This window comes from Hemitrygon akajei, chromosome 5 (assembly GCF_048418815.1).
Source record: "Hemitrygon akajei chromosome 5, sHemAka1.3, whole genome shotgun sequence".
Lineage (NCBI taxonomy): Eukaryota > Metazoa > Chordata > Chondrichthyes > Myliobatiformes > Dasyatidae > Hemitrygon > Hemitrygon akajei.
Window position 1 is genome coordinate 182687199 of NC_133128.1, and position 26636 is coordinate 182713834.

At 44.8% G+C, this 26636-nt stretch overlaps 1 protein-coding gene across 1 annotated transcript in view; it reads left to right on the forward strand.

Annotated features, from left to right (window-relative positions):
- LOC140728532 (sodium-driven chloride bicarbonate exchanger-like) overlaps positions 1–26636 on the forward strand; it is a 275952-nt gene that overhangs the window by 40031 nt on the left and 209285 nt on the right. Inside the window, 1 exon segment of the mRNA XM_073047392.1 lies at positions 2073–2152. Within this exon segment, the coding sequence (XP_072903493.1) occupies positions 2080–2152 (73 nt within the window). The 5' untranslated portion in view covers positions 2073–2079.

Sequence of the window (26636 nt, forward strand, 5' to 3'; positions counted from 1 at the left end):
GTTTTGTGGATATCTTCAAAGAGCAAGGATTTCAGGTTGTACATTGTTTATGCTCTCTGATATTAAATTGGACCATTGATAATCCTGTGTGGGAAACTTTAAAAGTCTGGGACTAAAGGACTCAGCAGATAAACTTTCCAAGACTGCCCCCTTTTTTCCCCCAATAGTCATACTATCCCTGATTAGCAATGCCACTCTCTCACTTCTTTTACCTCCGTCCCTGTCCTCTGTGAAACCTCTTAAACCCGAGAGCATCCAGCAGCCATTCTTGCCCTCGTGACAGCCAAGTGTCTGTAATGGCCACAATGTTACAGTTCAATACACTGTCCCATGCTCCAAGTACATCACCTGTGCTCCTGATTATTCCTGAAGCAGGGAGGGTTGACCTCTTCTTGAATTTGACTGTGATAGATCAGCTGATTGAGTAGTGTCAGTAAGACCAAAGAATTGATTGTGAACTCTAGGAATGAGAAGTTGGGGAACATGCACCAGTTCTTAGAAAGGTCAGCAGTGGAAAGAGTGAGCAGTTTCAAGTTCCTGGGTGTCAACACTTTTGAAGATCTATCCTGGGCCCAGCATATTGATTCAGTTATGAAGCTGACATGAGAGCGGCTATATTTCGTTAGGATTTTGAGGAGATTGGTATGTTATCAAAGACTCTAGCAAATTTCTACAGATGCATGGTGGAGAGCATTCTGACTGGATGCATCACCATCTGGTATGGAGGCGGCAATGTACAGGATCAGAAAACGCTGCAGAGGGTTGTAAACAGAGCCAGATCCATCGTGGGCACTAGCCTCCCCAGCATCGAGGACATCTTCAAAAGGCAATGCTTCAAGAAAGCTCCTCACCACCCAGGGCATGTCCTCTTCTCATTTCTGCGATTAGGGAGGAGGTACAGGAGCCTGAATTGCTTTTGGAACAACTTCTTCCCCTCTGCCATCAGATTTCTGAACGGGCCACAAACCCATGAACGCTACCTAGCCCTTTTCTTCTCTTTTTGCACAGTTATTTATTTTTATATTACCATAACTTGTAATATTTTAAATATTACACTACTGTTACAACAAAAATGTTCATGACAGTTTAAAGTCATTCTGTATTGGGAGATCATACAACGGATGGGTGTTAAATCAGCAGAGGACTGCATTTGATTGGGGGGGGGTTGGACTATCACTGAAGGTGGGAAATGAACCAAGAGGAACTATAGTCTGTTAGAAAGTTGGGCCATTAGAAATCGCATTACCTGTGGGTGGGGTTATTGCATGGAAAGAAATTGGATCAATGAATAGAGATTGAATTAGGAATGAAAATAGTACTGGCTGAACATTATACAAATGCTATTGAATCCTATAAATATTTAAGTGGTTCCATTTAATATCAGAGAATGTACACAGTACACAACCTGAAATTCCTACTCTCCGCAGATATCCACAAAACAGAAGAAAACTCCCAAAAAATGAATGACTGCAAAATGTGAAAACCCTAAAGCTCTCTCCTTCCCCCCATGCACAAACAACAGCAAAGCATCTACTCTCCTCCCTCCCCTCACCAGCTTCAGCAAAAACATCAGCCTCCCCTGCCTCGCGCCATACAAGCAATAGCAAAGCCCCCAAAGAGGCCACGATCTAGAGTGCATGAGAAGCCACTTTTCATCCCAACAATTCGACAAGCCAGTCTCTTTCTGTCACTAACGAGGGAAGGAGAGGCATCACTCCTTCCACAGTTTCAGTGTTACAGTCTGCAGCGCCGCTTATTTCAACAGCAGCGTACGCTGCTGTCTCGATGTTCCGATCTCCCGGGGCTTCATTCAGGGACAGCGGTGAGGAATTGGGTCGTCCACGGGGCCACACTCCGAAGGTGCATATCTTCCAGATGGTTTGTGGAAATGTCAAAAACGCTTGGTCCCTTGGTGAGCTCTGAGAGCGGGAACCCACAGCCGTGAAGAATTGGAGTTGATAATTACAGCTGTAAATATTCTTTAAATTTTATCTCTGAATATGTATATTAGGTAAATGATAGTTCTCTTTGATAATTTTGCAAATAAGGAACCAATTGTTATATTTTGACAGAGAAACGATGAAGAGGCTGTGGTGGATAGAGGGGAACATACAGCATTCAGAAACACATTTTGAAAAGGAGGATTTGGAAGGTAAAGCAAAATCACAGGGCACGGGGAAGAGTGGTAAAAATCCATCTCTTGAATTTCCCTTCGCTATCTGTTATAGTAATACCTGATCTTAGCTTCGTCTTCACAACTTTTCATCTGAACGTCTTGGATGTGAACCAACAGTGTCGGTCAATGGCATACAATTTGCACATTGCTTCTCCACAATGTATTTATAATTCCAAATGTACCAATATTTAGGTGATGAATCACTTTAGTTTCATGCTTGTATAAAAATGTTTCATTCATTGTTTCCAGGTAATTGTTGTATTTCAAGATTGGGTTTATTGTTATTATTCGGTACATGAATGGAAAGGGAAACAAAATGGTTGTTACCTCTCGAACCAATGCAGCATATAAAACGCAATAAGCACAAAGAACACACAAAAAAACACAATAATGAAAAAACTGTAGTAAATTGAAGACTTCTCCAACTTAATGAGTAACTCAAAACCTGAATTGAATTCAGGTCTGTTGTAACAATAAGTTAGAGTGGCAGTACAAAACTGCTCAACGCGAACATTTATTAATCACGTTAATGATGGGGTTTCAAATCTCTGTATTCATATTGACAGGTTAGCAAAATAAAATCTCTGATACTGGTGAATTCTTCAGGGCGTGTGAAGATAATTGCACCATTAATTTCTGCAGGATCTCTTGATCACTTGTTAGATTAGCTGAAGGTCCAAGGAAGGTTTGGGTCATTTCTTCCAGTTTTTGTGAATAAGATTTTTAGAACCAGTGGAACTCTGATTCTGTTATTTATATTTCCTATTTAAATGTTAGTGAAATTTAACCAAGACCACCTGTCACTGGAACAAAATAAGTTTCTGTTATTCATTCTATTTTGTCCCTTTTGAAATACAAACTCCCTACTTAAATAATTCAGATTCTTGTGTAAGCATTATAACAATACAATGTTTGCAATTTTAATACATTCACCTTGGTCTAGCTAAGTCTCTCTCTGCTTTATCAGTTCTCTGGATGTCCTGTGCTGAAACTCTTCCTGAGCGGTGTTCTATGAAGTGGTACAGGTTATATGTTTCATCTTGACCTCAGCTGACATATTCTGAGGTTCTGCTCCAGGAAAAACCTGGGGCCTTTTGACAACTTGCTGTCCATCCATGCTGACATAAAGCTGAGGGGATAGATGCACTAAGAATCTGGTTCTGCTTGAATTTATGTTGCACCATTGCCAAACTTGGTGAGTCCAGAGATGGAGTGGGAGCTCATGCCTTGAGCAGTCCTGACTTTTCATATTCTGAAGTGGCTGATACCCAATGAATTCAGTGGAACTGCTGGCTAAATGGAAGCCCAAATATCTTCACCTTTTAAAAAGATTGATAGTTCAAAGTTAGTAGTGCTCTCTGTTGCTAGCTACTCCACTGCATCTTGTGTATGGTAAGCTCTGCAGCCATGTAACACTTGGTGAATAAGATGGATGCCTACATTGGTAGAAAAAGAAGCAATTGCTTGGACATTAATGTAGATGTCTTGTATATTTCTATATCCATTTTGCTCTACCCAAGCAAGTGGAGGACATTTTATCAGCTTTTGAATTGCTTGGAAGAATCAATATTCAGGCAAAGCTGGGGATAAGGTCGAAAATTGGTTAGGCTATAAACTACTGTAATAGACCTCTCCTGTTCTTTCTGGTTTCACATAATTTTTCTCTTAAAAATGAAACTTGGATCTTTCAGACTCATAAAGCAAACAATTATGGAGTAATAATAGAAAAAGGAAAATAACATTTAATGGAATAAATTATAGATTACAACTCCATTTCTGCATTTTACTACTTCAGCTATGATAGTAATACCAAACAAAAATATATATTTCTGTTCCTTAATGGTTCCAATTATTTTGGGAAGTGTTTCAGTTTTGTAAGATCCTTTGCATGTAATAAGTCTGCCCTAATTTCCCCTCTGAATGAATTTTAAAGGGTTATGTCCCCTTTTGTCCTTTCCGAGATTAAAGTTGAAGCCATTTACTGAGTTAGCTTTATGGAAGCTTCAATATTTTAAATGGAGACTGTAATCTGGAGTGAAAGCAAGCTGCTGGTGGAGCGAGGTAGGCCAGGCAGTATCTGTAGAGGAAATGGAAGCTGAGTTGACTGTCAGCTTTCCTTCGTCTGATCTATTGAATCCCTCCAGCTTGTCATTTGCTTCAGAATTTAAAATTCTCGATCGCATCACACACAGCCTTCAAGTGCCAATTTTGTGGGGTTTGACTTTGACAGCCATTTATTATGATGAATTAACATCATTCCTCTTTTAAGGCAAAATATCCTTCTTAAGCAGTTTAGCAAAACTGAAAGCTGTATTCCAGATGGCTTCAGCTAAGCGTTATGCGCTGTCGATAATGTGGAAGCCAGTCTTAGGCTAAGAGATATGCATTTCTGAATATGGACTGAAAAATGGCAGGTGGAGTGTCCCAGATGTCTTATACAAGGCTATGTATAATGAGGCTAGTTCATACACCATAAGTGGCATAATCTTGGAGTATTGAGGAAAGAGGACCTTTTTAAATACAAGTTCATAGATACTTGAGTATTGCAATGCGGGTAGATAACATTGTTACAAAGACATATGGGCTTGTTTTCATTTTTTTTTTAATGGCATTGAATGCAAAAGTTGGGAGGTTTTGCTCCAACTCTATGTAACGCTCAGCTATATCGGCTCGTACGTATCTAGGGGAGACCCTGTCCCCCGCCCAACCTTGTCTCACGGTTGCGTTGGTTGCTGTGCAATGCCACCTGATACGGCCTCAAACATCAATCATCAGCCAGCACACAGTGTACATTTTACAAATTACACTTTATAAATCTCATAGACCAAGTAGGATTAATAAAGATACAATACAAAAAGGAATGAATGGAAACAAAAAAAGGCGCCAGACTTATTAAAGTTCAGTTTCTTCGTGCACACACAGTTGGAGCTCGGGACCTTCCTTCTTCCCCTGCGATCCGCTCCCACCCCACGACTCGTAGCTCGGGACCACCCGAAGTGATCGACCAGAGCACTCCCAGCACGTCTGTCTTCCTCTCCATCTCCCCTCCAACTCCCCAAAAGCCCACGCAACTCTAGCTTACAGATCCACAAGAAAGAATAACATCTATCCCCATTGGTTAACAAATGAATACAATTCTCATTATCAGCAGTTATAACCTAAACAAGCTGTGAGAGAAAGCACTCTCTCACCAGTTAATATAACACAGAAGCATTTTCACTTTTAATGTAACAAAGAAGCCATTTTGATTAACATACGCAGTAACATAAAGAAGAAACTCCTTACACTCTCCCCCCAGCAACAAAAGTCATGCCCTCATGACGTTAACAGAGTTCCCCAATGCTCCTTGCAAGACACAAAACCCAACCCAGGAGCATAAAGCTGTGACATAACTTCCCAGGGCGGTAGAGATCACACTCGGTTCTCCTGGCGCTGCATTGGTCAACCGCTCCGGGGGGTGCCTACTTCTCTGAGACCTCCGTACCTCCTCTCCCGACCCTTCCAGCCCAGACACCACTGGGGAGACCCCGGGTCTACCTGTCGGACCCTCACCCTCTCCCTCACTGGGATCCCTTCACCTGAGAACCCTCTGTCTCGTGTTTGGGTTCCACCCTCCCCCCACCCCAACTAATGCCGACCGTATCTCCGTCTGCCCCTCAACACCCTCCCTCCTTTCACCTAACTCAGTGGGGGAAGGGCTAGGAGGCTCTTCTTCCGGTGGGGGAATTAGTGAACGGAAGCAGGTGCCACACATCTGAATCGTCGTCTTCCGAAGCAGTATCCCTTTCCGGGGTGAGGACCAGTCCCATCTCTTTCGCAGCGGGCTCCTCCCTCGCCCCGCGCCCTCGCAGAGTCCTCGTACTAGGCATAACCTCCCACTCGGACTCTTGATCCGCCTGCACTTCTTGACCCAGGGGCAGCAGGTGGTTCCGATGGAGGACCTTGACAGGCCCCTTCCCAGCCTCGGGTTTCACCCGGTAAACAGGTAGATTCGGCATCTGCCTCTCTACCACATAGGGGGTGGCCGCCCAGCAATCCGCCAACTTGTGCTTACCGGGGAGTCCTAAATTCCGTATAAGGACCTGGTCTCCCAGCAGTAGTTGGGCAAAATTCACTTTCTGATCATATCTCCTCTCATTCCTCTGATTCTGCTTGGCGACCGCCGCCTCGGCCAACTCGTACGCCCTTTTCAACTCTCTCCTCGTACGGGACACATACTTCAGATATGGCTTCGAAAGTAATTCACCAGCCTCAGCCCCAAAACACAAGTCAATGGGCAACCTCGTTTCCCACCCGAACATCAGATAATAAGGCGAGTACCCTGTAGCGTCATTGTGAGGACAATTGTAACAGTGAACCAAATGCCCAATGTGTTGAATCCACTTATTTTTCTGACCTATCTCCAAAGTCCCGAGCATATCCAACAGGGTCTGGTTAAACCTCTCGGGCTGAGGATCACCCTGTGGGTGATAGGGTGTGGTCCTGGATTTCTCAACCCCAAGCATACCCAGTAATTCATGGATAAGCCAGCTCTCGAAGTCCTGCCCCTGATCACTATGGATCTGCCTGGAGAGGCCATAATGAACAAAGTACTTCTCCCATAACACCTTCGCCACTGTCGTCGCCTTCTGGTCCTTAGTGGGAAACGCCTGAGCACATCGAGTGTAGTGATCCATGATGACTAAGACATTCACGGTGTTGCTGGTGTCTGGCTCAATAGACAGGAAATCCATACACACCAGGTCCATGGGTCCCGCACTCTGCAGATGTGACAAAGGAGCCGCCTGCGCAGGCAGGGTCTTCCTCCTGATGCAACGACTGCACTTCTTACAGTATTCTTCAACCTCCCCCCTCATCCGGGGCCAGTAGAACCGGTCCTTGAGTGATCCATAGGTCTTTTCCACCCACAAGTGCCCAGAATCAGCATGCAGTGCCTGGAGCACAGTCTTCCGATATTTCTCAGGCATGACCAGCTGCCAACGACGGGGTGGTCCGTGGGCGACGTGACCCAGTACAAGACTTGGTTCTTCAACTTTAGCCGAGGCCAGTCCTTCAGTAGTAAGGGCACGGAGGCGTGCTTCGCCTTCTCTGCCTGGGCCATATCCCCCTTTCTGACTGCATACCAGATAGTGCCAATGCTCGGGTCGTCACGCTGAGCCGCCCCCACTTCCTGGGGGCTCACCTCCGGCAGCTGCCTGTTCCTCAGAGCAGTCAAGTTACAGTACACAGTGGGTAGTGCGTCCTCATCAGTCTCCAAAAGATCCACTGCCCGATCCGGCCCCATCGGAACTCCTGCTTCAGCATCGCTCGCAAAGTGACACATGGCCTTTGCTCTCAGGGCAGGGACACTCTCCCACTCCTCATCCGTGCCCGACCCCTCATGCGCCTGACGAGATAAAGCATCTGCATCGCTGTTCCGACTTCCCGGCCGGTACTTCAGGTTGAACTGACAAGGCCGCCAACCACCGATGCCCAGTAGCATACAGTTTTGCCGAGGTCAGAATATAAGTGAGAGGATTGTTATGCGTTCTCACCTCAAACTTGAGCCCATATAGATAGTCGCTCAACTTGTCCACCACTGCCCATTTCAGCGCCAGGAACTCCAACCTGCGAGTGGGATAGTTTCTGTCAGATGGCGACAAACTTCGGCTGACAAGTGCCACCGGCCTCAGTTCGTTGCCCTGTTCCTGGCACAGGACAGCCCCTAGACCCTCTCGGCTGGCATCAGTATGCAGCACATATGGCTTCCTGGGATCGGCAAAAGCCAACACCGGGGCCTGGGTCAACGCCCTTTTCAGAGATCGGAACGCCTCCTCACATTGAGCATCCCATCTCGCTCCAAAAGGCTCCGCCAGGTTCCAGTATCCTCCTGCTTCCTGCCCTTAGTCCCCCTTCCTTTTCCTCCCCACAGGTGGATAGCCACACAATAGCTGGTTCAACGAGTGACTCATTTTAACATATCCTTTCATGAATCGCCGGTAATACCCATAGAACCCCAAAAACGAGCGTAGGGCGCTCACTTGGTCTCGGCCAGGTGGTCACTGCGTCTATCTGAGCTGGGTCAGTAGCCACTCCTTCTCATGAAATTATATGGCCAACATAGCCGACCGACGGCTTACAGAACTGGCATTTGTCCAGGGAAAGTTTCAACCCTTCCTCTTTCAGCCGGCTTAATACCTTCAGCAGCCACTCCTCATGTTCCTCCAAAGTAGATCCAAACACTATCAGATCATCCAGATACACCAACACCTCCAGCAGGTTCATATCCCCCACTGTCCTCTCAGTGAGCCTCTGGAAGGTGGCTGGGGCCCCCGATATGCCTTGGGGCACTCATTCGAACTGAAAGAATCCCAGTGGGTAGATAAAGGCCGTCTTTTCTTTATCAGCCTCACTCATCGGAATCTGGTAATACCCACTCTGCGAGTCCAAAACAGTAAACCACTGCGCACTGACCGCTCAGACAGGCCAATGCGTCCTCAACCCTCGGGACTGTATACTGATCGGGGACAGTGCGCCGGTTCGGAGTCCTGTATTTCACGCACATGTGTACCTTCCCGTTTCTCTTCCCAGCCACGACTATGGGGGATGCATAGGGGCTCCAGGACTCCTCAATAACCCCTGCTTCCTTCAACTGCCGTACATCTCCCACATCTGCTGGGGCCAACCGCCGCGACCTTTCTCTAAACGGGGTGTCATTTGTCACCCGGATAGAGTGACGAGTGCTCTTGGAACAGCCCACATCGAACTCGCCCTGAGAAAAGACATCCCCTAGCTTCAGCATCTTCTCCACCAGCCTGCTCTCATACTCCGGTGGTACGGGGGAGTCCTCAATATTAAAGGCCTCCTCGGTCAGCCGCCCCCAGTTTTCCAGTAGTTTTCCTCCAGTGGGCCTCACGGGGGCGCTAGACATCACCGTCACCGGGAACAAGTGTGCGAGGGGCATCCTGCGCTTAAAGGTGATCTCTCTCTCTCTCTCTCTCTCTCTCTCCGTTGTGTTCCTTACAATCACCCCCATTCGGCATACCTGTAGAACTGAGGGTCTCACCAGCACCCCAGCGGTCCCCCTCAAGGTCTTCCGGGGCATCTACTAACAGGACCTCGCCCGCCGGCACTCCGGGGAATCTGGGGGTCCCCATCACTAGTGCCACCTCCCCTGGTCGTATCACTTTTGGCCTCGCCTGCGTACACCACACTGTCCCTCGTTTGCACTCAGGATCCAGCCCCTGGGGGTCACCCACTTCTTCGCACACCGCTCAAAACACTGGGTGTACCGAGAGGGTGTCCAGAAAGTTCCCCCCCGCCTTCTCCTTACAGGCTCCCAGGAGCAGTTGCATAAGAGGGGAGTTAGTCCCCACCAGAAGGGCAAGGCCACCTGTTTCCACCGGGTCCGGACAAACCAACACCAACGACTCAAGAGCTTCAGACACTCCCACATCGCCCTCCAATCTCACTGATAGGTACCCATCGTACGGATAATCACCATCACTTGTACCCCAAATCTCCAGTTTGTCGAATGGGGTTACTGGCAAGTGCTTTAGATATTTGTTGTAGAACGACCGGTACAATAAGCTAACCTGCGATCCTGTGTCGAGGATGGCTTTTGCATTAACTCCCTCTATCTGTAGGCACACGCTGGAACGGGGTCCCACCAGTCCAGCCGGAATAAAGGCTTGGGCTTTTGGTGGTCCCCTGGCTGATTTTTGGGAACGTGTTCCTCCAGAGACTCCAGTCCATTCTCTCACTGAGTCTCTCCTAAGTTTCCCGACACCTCTCCCTTCTTAGTCGCCCGGGAGCTTGCCCTCTGCCGGGCGGCTTGTCTCTCACGATCCCTCCAAAAGTGTCCCTCTTCCCCACAGCTGTAGCACGCTTCTGGCCACTCGCATTCCCGCCAGAAATGCCCCTCTTTCCCACAGTTATAGCACACGCTACCTGCCGCCCCTCTTCTCCCGGGACGCCCGCCTCTACCACCCCACTGCATGGGTCATTCCCCGAAGGAGGTACTCTCCCTGTCCATCCCCTCAAATGGGGGGGTCCCTACTCCCTTGGGACCCCTTGGGTTCCCTACTCCCTTGGTCCTCAACCTGGCCCCCACTTCCTGTACCGCTGAGGATCGCCCCCCGGTGGCCCGAGCCCCATTTTTGGCCCAGCGCGCGCTCCTCCCCCCGCACCTCTCTAATCAGCTGCCCGAATGATGGAGGGGGGCTCTTTTTATAGGACTGCCAGAGACTCCAAGCCACCTTGTCCTCCTCCAGGGAACACCTAAATATCTGACTCATCCTCACCCTCGCCACTTCATGATCCTTCACTACCCCCCGGTGCCGCAACCCAGTAAGCATTCTCTCCAGCCGAAATACGTATTCTGAGAGCGTTTCCCCTCTACCCTGCCTCATGTGGAGAAACCACTAAAAGCTCCCAGGGATCCCCGACACTCCAAATGCTCCCTCCAAAGCTTCTAAATACTCCGCCAGTGAAGCCGAGGGCTGTTCAGCTTTCAGCTCCTGGACGACTCCGGCCGCTCTGCCCCTCAAACTTCCCACCAATCGCTGTCTCTTTCCCTCATCCGAGCCTGGCCACGCCTCTAACAACGGGAATGTGTTTTCAATTCGGGTCTCGTAGTCATCCTCCTCTTCTGGGGTAGGCGTGGCTTTGAGAAAATTCTCAGCTTTGGCCGTAGCCCCTCGGCCCTTCTCACCAGGGAGGTAATGGTGGCTGCTAGCTCGGAGGTCCCCCCCACTGGTTACTGGCACCTCCCCTGGGGTCTCATCTAGCTCCTCCTCCCCTGTCTCCTCACTTTCTTCCTCCGAGAGGGGTGTGGAGGCCCCATGGCCCCGCCTCCCCCGGGACGCTGACCGTCGCTGGCGGTTCCAACGTCATGATGTCAGCACTCATACGAACCAACACCCAGCTAGACTCCACTTCTTTACCGCACCTTCCAGCTACCAGTTCTGCCTGCCCCATACCTTTGACCAAACTCAACCCCCGCACTAACGCATCTCCCGAAATGCAGAAAGCCACCCCGCTTAACACACAGGCATGATTCACCGGTACGTCCTCTAACTCACACCAGTTTACAATCTTATCTCGATCCATCTCCGCACTACTTAACGCGGCGATTTACACAGTTTACAGAAAGTTCAATCCCGGACGTCAGCCTCCACAAATGTAACGCTCAGCTATATCGGCTCGTACGTATCTAGGGGAGACCCCGTCCCCCGCCCAACCTTGTCTCACGGTTGCGTTGGTTGCTGTGCAATGCCACCTGATACGGCCTCAAACATCAATCATCAGCCAGCACACAGTGTACATTTTACAAATTACACTTTATAAATCTCAGACCAAGTAGGATTAATAAAGGTACAATACAAAAAGGAATGAATGGAAACAAAAAAAGGCGCCAGACTTATTAAAGTTCAGTTTCTTCGTGCACACACAGTTGGAGCTCAGGACCTTCCTTCTTCCCCTGCGATCCGCTCCCACCCCACGACTCGTAGCTCGCGACCACCCGAAGTGATCGACCAGAGCACTCCCAACACGTCTATCTTCCTCTCCATCTCCCCTCCAACTCCCCAAAAGCCCGCGCAACACTAGCTTACAGATCCACAAGAAAGAATAACATCCATGCCAATTGGTTAACAAATGAATACAATTCTCGTTATCAGTAATTATAACCCAAACAAGCTGCAAGAGAAAGCACTCTCTCACCAGTTAACTTAACAGAAGCCTTTTTACTTTTAACATAACAAAGAAGCCATTTTAATTAACATACGCAGTAACATAAAGAAGAAGCCCCTTGCATCTATAAAACCTTGATCAAACCTCATCTGGAGTACTGCTTGCAGTACTGGTTGCTGTGCTATAGAAAAGATTTAAAGCACTAAGGGGTGCAGAGGAGATCCACCGGGGTGTTTCTAGCATGGAGCAGTTCATTAATGAGGAGAGGCTAGAAAGCTAGGTCTACTCTTCTTGGAGTGGAGGAGGTGAAGAGAGGAAAAGACGGAGGTATAAAAAATTTGGGTATAGATATTGTAAACTTTAGGAAAACATTCTGTCAGAAGTATATGACTCTAGAGAGCATGTACTTGTGGGAAGGGGAAGAAGTTTAAAAGGTATATGAGGGGGACCACTTTCACCCAGGGAGTTGTAAGGATCTGGAATGTATCGTCTGAGAGGGAGTGTTTGAAGCTAGCTTTTTGAGAGCATTTAGGAAGTATCTAGATGAACACTTGAGCCGGCCGGTGCATCAGTGCCGGACTTCGGAGTGAAGGCTCCTGAGTTCGATTCTAGCTGACTCCCTCGCATGCTTTCCATCTGTGCTGGGTTGAGCGTTGAGCTAGCAACTCGGCTTCGTAAAAACAAGAAAGTTTGCTTAAAAAAAAAACGCCATCACGACAGCATCCTGATGACTCCACTTGGAGTTGAGGGCTTTCTTCTCTTCTTCTGGATTAACACTTGAATTTCCTAGACATAGAAAGCTGTGAAGGTGGATGACTACCCTCCAGTCCATGAGGATGACTTCGGCTGAATGTACAATTTAATTTTGTAATTGGATATTGTTGCTAATTGTTACCATTAGTAGTGGAAGATTCATCTACAACTTGCACCTTGCACAATTGAGCATTTGTTTTTCCATAATAACATCAGAAAATGTTGCAGACAGTCAGCAGGTCATGCAACGTCTGTGAAAAGAGTATTAATGTCTCAGGTCTGGGGCACTTTGTCATCTCTGTTTGGTTTCTCTTTAATTAGAGATTATTGAGACTTTCTATTGGGCTGAAAATCAATGTACTTCTGCTTGCCTATATTCAGCTCAATTTATCTAAGTTTTTCCCCTTCAGTTAACCTGTCCATGCATCCTTAAAATTTTGCTTTTTCGACTTACTCCATTAACTGTCTCTCATGTACTTCCACTTTGTTACTGCCATATTTGTAGGGTATTAAAGCAGGTTCTAATGTAAGGACATTGACCTGAAATGTTAACTCTGTTTCTCTTTCCACAGAAACTGCGTGACCTGCTGAGTATTTTGTATGTATTGTTCAGGATTTCCAGCATCTGCAGAATCTCATGTGTTTCTGATTTCCAGTATTTTCTGTTTAAAAAAAAAAATTAAAATACTATAATAATATTAAAAATTTTTAGTTGTTGTAATTGGCCTGATGCTTGTTTAACAAGAGTGTACTTAGTGAGGAGATTAGTCTAACAGGTTTCTATTTTTACCCAGTAATTGGACAGTACACAGTAAAACTCCTGTAATCCAACACTGATGGGCGATCCTCCAAGAACTTTTAATTTGATTGAGTTCTCCTTTCTCTGTTATTGATGCACATACCATGTTAAACGATTGTGGTGTTTACACAGTGCACACACATAAGAATCCCTTACTATTGGCTCCCAAAGAGGGAGCACTTTGGAAAGGTAAATGTACAGTATGTAGGAGTCAGATGTTAAAGGTTATGTATTAAATAAAATGACAGGTTTCACTCCTGTCAGCTAATAACAGGAAGCTTTGGCTACAGTTTGCACACGCTCACCGAAACTGGACAGCTGAAGATGGCAAATAATTGCCTGGTCTGACGAATCTCAATTTCTGCTGACATGCAGATGGCAGAGTCAGAATTTGGCATTTTTAAAAAAGAAATAAAGAACATGAATCCCATCTCATGTCAACGTTTCAGCCTGGTGCAGCAACAGCATGAACCTGAATCACTGAGGAATGTTTGCAGCACCTTGTTGAATCTATGCCGTGAAGAATTTGGGCTGTTCAGGGGTGGTTTGGGGGTACAAAGAGGGTTCCATCTCAGTACTAGAAAGATGTACCTTATATAGTGGCCACTGAATGTACATTACTGCATTCCAATCTTTCAAGCTGATTCTACAGTATGTAACAACATTTTTTGATAGAGAATCTTTTTTTTGCCTAATGCACAGTTGACAAATGTGATTCATATCTGACTTCATGAACTTATGCCCTCCAGACAGATCTGAAAATATTTTATATTCTAGCAATGGTTTACTGTTCCAGGAATGAGTCTCAGTTAACAATTGGCATATAATCATCATAAACCCTAATGCATCTGTCATGTTTTACCATGAGCACAATAAATCCTGCTCATTCACGATGCTTAATAGGTTGAATTATTTTTTTCTAAAGGAATTATTTCAATTCCAGTTTTCTGTTTTGGTTTCATTACACAAGGTGGTGACCTTGACTTTACGATCTGCAGTGGAGCATCATGAATTTCACCTTGGGTGTCCTTCAGCTGCTTCAGTTCACATTTGGAAGCTTTGACATGTCTACCCAACTTTGGCCATCTTTCAAACTACCATGTACAATGCACTGCGTATGTTAATCAAAATGGCTTCTTTGTTTTGTTTAAAAGTAGGAATGCTTCTTTGTTATGATAAGTGCTTTCTCTCGCAGTTGTTTAACTTTAGAATTGCTGGTAACGGGGATTGTATTCCTTTGTTAACCAATGGGGAAATGTTATTTTGTCTTGTGGGTCAGGGAGCGGGGTTTTTTCGGGGAGTCGGGAAGAAGACGCCGAGGAAGGTGGACGTGCGCTGCACTGCTCGGTCGACCACCGGGGGTGGTCCCAGGTGCAAGGACGTGGAGGTCGGAGGAACGCGACGAGGGGTCGAATGGTTCGATGGTTGAGTTCCAACGATGTGCACTAAACTGACTGAACTCTGATAAGTTTGGCGCCTTTTACTTTATTTTCTTTTCCTTCGTATATACTGTATTTTTAGTACTCATTTAGTTTTAGTAAAATATTTGAAGTATATTCCATAACGGTGTCTGGTGTGAGTTTGATATTGTGTGTGCAACGTGGCATTAACTTGATTCCCACAGCACTTGTGTGTACGGGAGGCGGGGTTGGAGAGAGGCTGGACTGTTTTCCCCTAGACATATACCAGGCTGTTGGGCAAGTGTTACATGCACAATAGGTTTAGTCTTGAACCTGCAACAACTACTGGTGTTATTTAATTTGCCTTTGGTATTTCACTCTCCGTTCACCAGCTCTAACTACAACGCTTACATCGGCATTGATTTCCAGACTTTTATATTAAAGTGGGACTTTATGTACTGTTGCTGCATAGTCACTCTGATAATGCTACACGGTGCCGCACTCTGCCATGAATGTTTGTGAGAATATAAAACAGAACAGTACAGTATAGCACGGTTCAGCTCCTTTGGCCCATGATATTGTATCTAACTAGTTAAATGCCTAACTAAACTAATCCCTTCTGCCTGCTCTGAGGAGGGATTTCTTTAGCCAGAGAGTGGTGAGTCTGTGGAATTCATTGCCACAGATGGCCATGAATGCCAAGTCATAGAGATTTAATCGACAGTATTTGAAGTGGAGGTTGATAGATTTTTGGTTTATAAGAGTGGGTTATGGAGAGAAGACAAGAAAATGGCATTGAGTGGGTCAATAAATCAGGCATGATGGAGCAGACTCAATGGGCTGAATGGTCTAACTTTGCTCCTATGTCTTATAGTATACTCAATGTCCATGTTACAATATCCTTTTATTCTGTGTATAATCTTGTACCTATCTGAGTGTCTCTTGAATGCCTCTATCATATCTGCCTGGCAGCTCATTCCATGTTACCACCACTCTGTTTTTTAAAAAAAAGTGCCCTGCTACACCACGGTGGGAAAGGACACAGCTGTCTACTCTATACCTCTCCTACTCTTAAATTTATCCGATCTCTCCTCAGCTTCTACCTCTCCAGTGAAAACAACCCATGTTTGCTTTAAAAACAAAAGGATCAGCCATGATTGAATGTGGAGCAGACTCGATGGGCCAAATGGCCTATTTCTGCTCCTGTGTCTCATGGCCTTACTCTCTCCTTATAAAATATACCCACTAATCCAGGCAGCATCCCGGTAAATCTCTTCTGCATCCTCTTCAAAGTATCGACATCTTTCCTATAATGGGGAAAGTAGAATTGAATGCAATACTCCAGACATAGCCTAACTAGAGTTTTATAAAGCTGCATCATAGCTTGCAGACTCGGGACATTGATTAATAAAGGCAAACTTGCCATACACTGCCTTTATCACCCTGTGCGGCCACTTACAGGAAGCTCTGGACTTGGATTCCAAGATTCATTTATCATCATCACTCTTAAAGGTCTTGCTATGAACCATGAACTGTCCCTTTACATTTGATTTCCCAAAGTACAGCACCTCACATTTGGTTGGATTAAACTCATTCTGTCCATAACTGATTTACATTAAGCTGTATCCTTGGGCAATCTTTTACTCTACCCAGAGCACAAATCTTCGTATTGCTTCTGAATTTACTGCCCACACTACCTACCCATCTAGGTTTTATGTGGCTTTGTATAGGTTGTATCCGTGTGTAACACCATTAGTCACAGACCTCCAACCTACCCACTAACCTGTGTTTTATATTGGCAAACCAATTCTGAATACAAACTGCCCAGTCTCTGTGGAACACAGGCATCTTAGTGGCAAGGAAGGCAAATGCACTGTTAGCATTCATTTCAAGAGGTCTAGAATAGAAGAGCAGGGATGTGATGCTGAGGCTTTATAAGGCACTGATGAGGCCTCACCTTGAGCATTTGGGCTTCTCATCTAAGAAAAGACATGCTGGGATTGGAGACGGTTCAGAGGAGGTTCACAAGGATGATTCTGTGACTGAAAGGGTTATCACACGCGGCATGTTTGATAGCTGTGGGTCTGAAATCACTGGAATTTAGAAGGATGAGAGGGATCTCATTGAAACACTTTGGATGTTGAAGGGCCTAGGCAGAGTGGATGTGGAAGGATGTTTCTCATGGTGGGGCAGTCTAGGACAAAAGCGAACAGCCTCAGGATAGAGGGGTGTCCATTTAAAAGAAATGCGGAGAAATTTCTTTAGCCAGAGGGTGGTGAATTTGTGGAATTTGCTACCACTGGCAGCTGTGGAGGCCAGGTCATTGGCTGTATTTAAGGTAGAGCTTAATAGGTTCTTGATTGGACACGACATCAAAGGATATGGGGAAAGGGGGGGGGGGAAGGATCAGCCATGATTGAATGGTGGAACAGACTCGATGGACCAAATGGCCTAAATCTGCTCCTTTGTCTTATGGTCTTAATCTTCTGGATGAACTTTATACAAAGACCTTTCCGAGATCCATGCAGACAACTTCCACAGCTCTACCCTAAAAATCAATCAAATGAGCAAGATGCACAAAGTCATACTGGCTATTGCTAATTCATAGAACGTAGAATAGTACAACACACTATAGGCCCTTCGGCCAACAATGTTCTGCCGACCCTTAAACCCTGCCTCCCATATAACACCCCCCCCCCCCACACTTTAAATTCCTCCATATACCTGAATAGTAGTCTCTTAAATTTCACTAGTGTATCTGCCTCCATCACTGACTCAGGCAGTGCATTCCACGCACCAACCACTCTCTGAGTAAAAATCCTTCCTCTAATATCTCCTTTGAACTTTCCACCCTTTACCTTAAAGCCATGTCCTCTTGTATTGAGCAGTGGTGTCCTGGGGAAGAGGCACTGGCTGTCCACTCTGTCTATTCCTCTTAATATCTTGTATACCTCTATCATGTCTCCTCTCATGCTCCTTCTCTCCAAAGAGTAAAGCCTTAGCTCCCTTAATCTCTGATCATAATCCATACTCTCTAAACCAGGCAGCATCCTGGTAAATCTCCTCTTTACCCTTTCCAATGCTTCCACATCCTTCCTATAGTGAGGTGACCAGAACTGGACACAATACTCCAAGTGTGGCCTAACCAGAGCTTTATAGAGCTGCATCATTACCTCGTGACTCTTAAACTCTATCCCTCGACTTATGAAAGCCATCACCCCATAGGCTTTCTTAACTACCCTATTTACCTGTGAGGCAACTTTCAGGGATCTGTGGACATGTACTCCCGGATCCCTCTGTTCCTCCACACTACCAAGTATCCTGCCATTTACTTTGTACTCTACCTTGGAGTTTGTCCTTCCAAAGTGTACCACCTCACACTTCTCCGGGTTGAACTCCATCTGCCACTTCTCAGCCCACTTCTGCATCCTATCAATGTCTCTCTGCAATCTTCGACAATCCTCTACACTATCCACAACACTACCAACCTTTGTGTCATCTGCAAACTTGCCAACCCACCTTTCTACCCTCACATCCAAGTCGTTAATAAAAATCACAAAAAGTAGAGGTCCCAGAACTGATCCTTGAGGGACACCACTAGTCACAACCCTCCAATCCAAATGTACTCCCTCCACCATGAGCCTCTGCTTTCTGCAGGCAAGCCAATTCTGAATCCACCTGGCCAAACTTCCCTGGATCCCATGCCTTCTGCCTTTTTGAATAAGCCTACCGTGTGGTACCTTGGAACCATCAAATGCCTTACTAAAATCCAGGTAGATCACATCCACTGCACTATCCTCATCTATATGCCTGGTCACCTCATCAAATAACTCTATAAGGCTTGTTAGACATGATCTGCCCTTCACAAAGCCATGCTGACTGTCCCTGATCAGACCATGATTCTCAAAATGCCCATAGATCCTATCTCTAAGAATCTTTTCCAACAGCTTTCCCACCACAGACATAAGGCTCAATGGTCTATAAATTCGATTGCAGTTTTCCAAAGGTTCGTAAATCCTATCATTAAGAAACCTTAATAAGATAGAATTAGGCTATTCAGCTCATCGAGTATGCTCAGTTTCTTTACCACTGACACAAGCCTCATCAATTTACAGTTTCTGGGATTATTCCCACTTCCTTTGAAAAATGGATTATTAACTACTCACTGTTCCTCTGAGATCTCTCCTGTGGTTCGAGAGCACACGAAGATCTTGGTCAAGGCCCATTAAATCTCATCTCTTGTTTCTCTGCAAAACCTGTGGTTTAGGGATGTGATGTTGAGGCACTATAAGGCACTCATGAAACCACACTTGGCGTATTATTTGCAGCTTTTGGCTCTCTGTTTTAGAAAGGATATACTGACATTGGAGAGGGTTCAGAGAAGATTCATGAAAATGATTCCAGGAATGAAAGGATTACTGTGTGAGGAACGTCTGGCAGCTCTTGGGCTGTACTCCCTGGAGCTCAGGAGAATGAGGGGGGGATCTCATAGAAACATTGGCCTGAACAGATTAGATATGGCAAAGTTATTTCCCATTGTAGGGGATTCTAGGACAAGAGGGCACGACTTCAAGATTGAAGGATGTCCTTTCAGAGCTGAGATGCAGAGAAATTACTTTAGTCAGAGAGTGGTAAATCTGTGGAATTCGTTGCCACAAGTGGCTGTGGAGGTTAAGCAATTGGGTGTATTTAAGGCAGAGATAGATAGGCTCTTGATTATCCAGGGCATCAAAGGGTATGAGAAGACAGGGAAGTGGGGATGACTGGAAGAATTGGATCAACCCATGATTGAATGGCAGAGCAGACTTGATGGACTGAATGCCCTACTTCTGCTCTTATTTATTTTATTTCTATTTATTTCTTCTGGCTCTGAAATGTACCTCAGCTTATTGAGAGAGGCTATGCACCTTAATGTTTTTTAAGAAACCCAACACCACCACCTTCTTTATTTCCAGATGCCTGAGCATATTAGTATGCTCCACGCCGATCTTCCTATCTATCACATCCTTCTCCTTGGTAAATACTTATGCAATGTATTAATTTAGGGATTCTCTTATTATCTTGGTCTCCAAGAGCATGCTGTCTCTTTTGTCCTTGAGTGATCCTACCAGCTCCGTAACTATCTTCTTGCTATTGATGTATGTATGGAGTGCCTTGGGTTTCTCTTTAATCTTACTTGCTAAGGACTTGCCCTGGCCCCTCCTAACTCTCCCAGTTCTTTTCTGACTTCTTTATAAACTTCAAGGGTTTCATTTAATTTTAGCTTTCTAAACATTACATATGCTTCTTTTTCTTCTTGTCTAAATTGATCATCTGTCTCAATATCCAAGGTTCCTTTACCTAACCATTCTTGTCCTTCCTTCTTATTGGAACATACCTGTCCTGTACTTAGTGCAGTTGGAACTTAATCATCCTCCACAAGTCAGATATGGACATGGCCAAAAAGAACTGCTTCCAGTGAACTCTCCCAAATTCCTGGGCTAATACTCTCATAACTTGCTTTGCTACAATTTAGTATTCTTCCCAAAGGACCATACTATCCCTATCCAAAGCAATCTTAAACAGTTAGCAATTTTGTTCAATTGGGTCCAATGTATTAATCATTGTGAATGCTTTGCATTATGATCACCACTTTATTTATATGGTAAGAATAGTGGTAACTTTGGAAATATTGAGTAAAACTTTACCTTTAGCTCTGAAAACAGAGCTGGAAGTCTTCCAGTTTGGACCCACTGAAGTCCCCAGGTTCGATTGACTGCTTCTCCTGCCATTTCTCTCTCTGAATTCTACCTCTTCTCCTCAATTGCCTATCACCTCCCCTAGCACCCTTCCTCCTTCCTGTTCTCCATGGACCACTCTCCTTTACTATCAGATTCCTCCTTCTCTACCCTTTACCATTCCCACTCACCTGGTTTCTCCTAAGCAACACACACAAAATGCTGGAGGAACTCAGCAGGCCAGGCAGCCTGCTGGAAAAGAGTACATTCGATGTTTTGGGCCAAGACCCTTCTTCAAGACTGAAAAGGAAGGTGGAATATGCCAGAATATGAAGGTGTGGGAGGGGGTAGATGGAAAGCTAGAAGGTGATAGGTGAAGACAGGTGGGTTGAAAAATAAAGGGCTGGAGAAGAAGGAATCTTATTGGAGAGAAAAGTGGACCATTGGAGAGAGGGAAGAAGCAGGGGACCCAGGGGAACTGATAGGCAGGGGAGAAAAGGTAAGAGGGCACTTTGGAGAATAAAAGAGGGGAGGGGGAGGGGAAATAATTTTTTTTACCAGGAAGAGAAACTTGATATTCATGCCATCAAATTGGAGACTGCCTAGAAAGAATATAAGGTGTTGCTCACTCATCCTGAGGGTGGCCTCATCTTGGCACAAGAGGAAGCCATCGATTAAGATGTCAGAACGGGAATGGGAATTAGAATTAAAGTGATTTAGTCACTGGGAAGGTCTGCTTTTGGTGGATGGAGTGGTGATGCTCAACAAGGCATCAGTGTAGAGGAGGTCACATCGGCAGCACTGGACTCGATAGTCGACCCCAGTAGATTCGTAGGTGAAGTATTGCCTCACGTGGAAGGATTGATTAGTGTCCTGAATGGAGGTGAGGAAGGAGGTGAATGAGAAGGTGTAGCACAGAAGATCATCAGGACACAGCTCCCAGCCCTGGAGGACACTTACAGCTTATGCTACCTAAGGAAAGCTACAAGCATCTGTAAGGACAATATTCACCCATACAATCATCTGTTTGAACTTCTTCCATCTGGCAGATGTTTTAAGATTTTCTATGCCCGCACTTCCAGACTGAAAAATGGCTTTTTCCCCAGAGCTATAATTGCTCTGAACCAATCGATCAAGCATCGTCCATAGATTTGTTATAATGCTACTTTTAATACTGGTTTTATGGCTGTCATGCATCTAAGTTGCACTTTTGTACTGCTGGACATTGCTTGTACTGGCTGGTTACTTGATTTTATTTATTGTTTATTTATGTTATTGTTTTATAGCATTGAGTACGAGAGTTGCAAACTCATTTTCACTGTATTGGTGCATGACAAATTGTACTACGCAATGACAATAAAGATATGTCATTTCATTCATTTCATTTCACTTGGGCTGCTTGTAAGGAATGAGTACAGGGAGAGAGATTAGTGCAGAGGGAGAAATGGACAAGGGAATCATGTAGAGAGTGATCACTGTGGAAAGTGGAGAGAGATTGGGAAGTAAAGATATGTTTAGTGGTAGGATCCCTCTGGAGATGGCAGAGGTTGTAGAGGATAACAGGTTTGCAGGTAAGAACAGGAGGAACTGTTAAGGTTGAGGGAAGATGGGTGTGCGCAGATGTATGGGAAATTGAGAAGATGCGGGTGAGGGCAGCATCAATAGTGGTTGAATAGAAACCACATTCTTAACAGAGGAGTTAATAGTGGAAGCAGTATTCCTACTTCTGTTTTATATAGATCCCAAATGTTCTATTACCTCTGCAGCTAATTTGATAGTCTTCTCCTATCACCTTTTAGCTTGTCCTCCTTCCCCTCCCTCCACCTTTTTACTCTGGTGACTTACCCCCCTTCTTCCCAGTCCCGATGAAGGGTCTCAGACTGAAACGTCAACTGCTACAAACTCGACTGTTTTTGTACTGCTGTGGAACTGATAGCTTCTAAATGTCCAGACTTTGATACCCAGAAACTTGTATGCTGCAAGACGTTTTAAGCCTAATTCTTTCTCCTTTTGTGGGAAGTAAGAATTTTCACTAGCAACATTTCAATATAATTCTCTTAGACTTTATTTAGGAAATATTTATTCAGGCTTCTATTTAATAAGACCACAGGCACTGTGACACAGCTGTATATCTTCATCATGTCAATAGAGAGAAAGACATAAACTGCTATTATAATTAAAATAGTTGGGCTATTCATTTGTATTGGATGTATATTCATGAATTTGCATCTTTTGCACTGATAATTTAATTTGGATTCCATTGTTAATGAATAACTTATGAGGAGGAAATTGGATTCCTCCTTAATGTATCTTTCAATGGCCAGTGTGGAAAAATGTTTACAATTAGCAGTGTAAATTTTATTGCTAATCATGATAAATGGTAAATTGATCCCATTTAGGCAGGAAAAAATGTTCAAAGGAGCATATAATGACCCATGATCCAGGGACCCCTCAGTAAATGGTAAGGGTCCATGGCGTTAAAAAGGTTGGGAACCCCGATCTAATTGGTGCAACCATATAACCATATAACCATATAACAATCACAGCACGGAAACAGGCCATTCCGGCCCTCCTAGTCCGTGCCGAACTCTTAATCTCACCTAGTCCCACCTACCCGCACTCAGCCCATAACCCTCCACTCCTTTCCTATCCATATACCTATCCAATTTTACCTTAAATGACACAACTGATCTGGCCTCTACTACTTCTACAGGAAGCTCATTCCACACAGCTATCACTCTCTGAGTAAAGAAATACCCCCTCGTGTTTCCCTTAAACTTTTGCCCCCTAACTCTCAAATCATGTCCTCTCGTTTGAATCTCCCCTACTCTCAATGGAAACAGCCTATTCACGTCAACTCTATCTATCCCTCTCAACATTTTAAATACCTCGATCAAATCCCCCCTCAACCTTCTACGCTCCAATGAATAGAGACCTAACTTGTTCAACCTTTCTCTGTAACTTAAGTGCTGAAACCCTGGTAACATCCTAGTAAATCGTCTCTGCACTCTCTCTAATTTATTGATATCTTTCCTATAATTCGGTGACCAGAACTGTACACAATATTCCAAATTTGGCCTTACCAATGCCTTGTACAATTTTAACATTACATCCCAACTTCTGTACTCAATGCTCTGATTTATAAAGGCCAGCGTTCCAAAAGCCTTCTTCACCACCCTATCTACATGAGACTCCACCTTCAGGGAACTATGCACTGTTATTCCTAGATCTCTCTGTTCCACTGCATTCCTCAATGCCCTACCATTTACCCTGTATGTTCTATTTGGATTATTCCTGCCAAAATGTAGATGGCAGAGTATTGAAATGAAGAGAGAGCCAGGTGTTTACTGGTTCAAGTTCTGCAAAAACCAATATGCAATAGCTAGGAAAGCTAACAGAATTTGTTTGCAAGGAGAACTGGATACTAAAATAGTGAGGTTATGCTCCATTTCTATAAGACACTGATGAAATTATATTGTGAGTATTTGTCTCTTTTTTATCGAAGGATGTAAATGTATTGTAAGCAGGTACAAGATTGTAAGCTGGAAAAGGCTGGGTGTCTTATGAGGGAAGGTTGGGCTTGTATTTAGAATTTAGAAGAGTTGAGGGGTAACTTGGTCAACATATAAAATCTTAAGTTGTTTTGAAGGGGATGGATGTGGAGAAGATTGTAGACTATAGAACCAGGGGTCACAGTTCAAAAAGTAAGGGTTAGCTCATTTTAAATAATTAAGACAAATTCCTTTTTCTTGGAGATTCAATAGTCTTTGCAGCTCTCTTCCTCAAAAGGCAGTGGAACCAGAGACCTTGAATATTTTAAAGGCAGAGTTAGATGGATTCTTTATAAAGAGGGTGAGGGGGCTGGCGGTGGAGGTTGCCAGGGAACACCGGAATGCAGAGTTGTGATTACAGTCAGATCAGCCATGGCCTTAATGAATAATGGAGTATTGTGTATAGTTTTGGTTTTCTTGTATAAGACAGGATGTACTTGCCTCAGAGGGAGTGCGCTACGATTCATTAGACTAGTTCCAGGGATGACATGCTTTCCGTGTGAAAGGTGACTGAACAGACTGGATTTGTATTCTCACAGGTTCAGCTTGAGAGGAGTTCTTAAAACACAGTCAGAATTCTAAAGGGTTTGACAAATCAGGTACGAAGAGTTTGCTTCCTCTAACTGGAGTCTAGGACCAGGGGACAAAGTTACTAAACAGTGTAGTCCATTTAGGATAGTTGGTTAGTTTTTGCCTGTTACGCTGCTGATGTTTAGGGCACCAATGAAGATCCTCCATCTTCGATAGAGGACTCTTCATTTATGTTTCAATAACCATTTTTGACCACTCAAGGTTGATCGCCCTGAGCTGAACGCCTGAACCTGGAGGACCAGTAAACCACTCTTAGTCTGGTTTCTACTCTTTGACCTGTTTGGCATAGGTGACCAAAGGTTTCAAAGGTACATTTAATGTCAGAGAAATGTATACATTATACATCTAGAAATGCTTTTTCTTTGCAACCATCCACGGAAACAGAGGAGTGCCCCAAAGAATGAATGACGGTTAAACATTAGAACCCCAAAGTCCCCCCAGCTCCCCTCCCTCCCGCGAGTAAGTGCCAGCAAGCAAAAATTCCCCCCTCCCTCTACCAGCAAAAAAAAGCATCTGCACCCACTCAAGTGTGCAGCAAAGGCACAGACTTGCAGTACCTTAAAGACTACTTCACCCGGTATTGGACATCTGTCTCTGTCTCTCTTTTTCTCTCTCTGTCTCAGCGAGAGGGGAAACAGAACAAACAACTCACTGGTTTACGATGTTAAAAGTCCATTATGTTGTTTTTTCTGAGCTCTGTGCCCAAAGATCTCAGGTCTCTGGGCACACAGCCTTGGATCTCCTGACTCCCATGCCACACCGATCTCCTGCCAAGACACCGACCTTTGATCCCCTCATTTCCAGAGCCATGAAATTTCGGACCTCCGAAGGCAAGCTGAACTCTTAGACCACGCCTTTGTCATGCCAAATAATGGCTAGTCCTGAAACCCCAAGAGCGGGTCCCATTCCTGCAAAGAACGATGGCCAGCGTGTAACTCCAGGTCAGGGTCTTCAAAAGTACCTTGAAAGAGAAAAAATAGAGATACTAAAGATAGAAATAGAGCTGTTTCTGAAGTTGCAAGCAAAGGAGTCGCCGTTAGGTGCCATTGACTCTCTTAAGCTTCTCCTCTGAGGCCTTGATCCCCGCCAACATAGTTCTGTGGGCCATTGAGGCATATAAGCCTGCAAGCCCTATGGCAATGTGGTGGTCCTCTTGGAGAATTTAGGATAAAGATGAGGAAAAACGTCTTCATTCAGAGTGTGGTGAACCTTTGCCCAGAGAGTGGAGAAACTCATTCTCTTTAGTCAAAAGTTAGATTAGTGGGTTTATGGGCTCTTAGAGAAACGAAAGTTAAGGGCATACCACTGGAAAATGGGGCTGATGTAGAGATTCAGCCATTTTCATTGAGCAGTGGAGGAAGTCTCTAGAGAGGCTAAGTGGCCTAATTCTGCTCCTAATTGGAATATGTCCATGGCGGCAAGAGGATTATGTGCTCATGTGAGAGGAACGTAGTCAGTTGATGGTGTAACCCTCTTGTAGTGTGAATTGATACCAACCCTGCCAAACTGAGCTTATTAATCAACATAGTGCACAATGCTTAGCAGAGATGTGAACACTGACATTTAGCTTCCACCTTCTCTGTATAAGGTGCAGGCCTGGAAGTGGGATTCACTAACTCATTCTATTTGATGCTTGTTACTCTGATATTCTATATATAATAGCGTAATTATGTTTGGTTGCTATAGTCATGATATTAACAGCTGAGGAAGAATTTCATGCATGACTTCCATAGGCTAAGCACACATTATGAATTAAAACGGTGTGCTGTTTCTCCTCTCCAGACTTCAGAGCATTTTGACTCTATCACCACATTAGTGAATGCAGATTACCTGGATAGATTGTTCTTTCTTTTTGTAAGGACTTTAAAATCTGGATTCCAGGAGACTAGCCTCTCATGTCTTCACTGTTGAATCTGTTCAGCATCAGATTTGTGGGCCTTATATCAGTGTTTAGTTCCCAGTATAGATTGTTCTGAG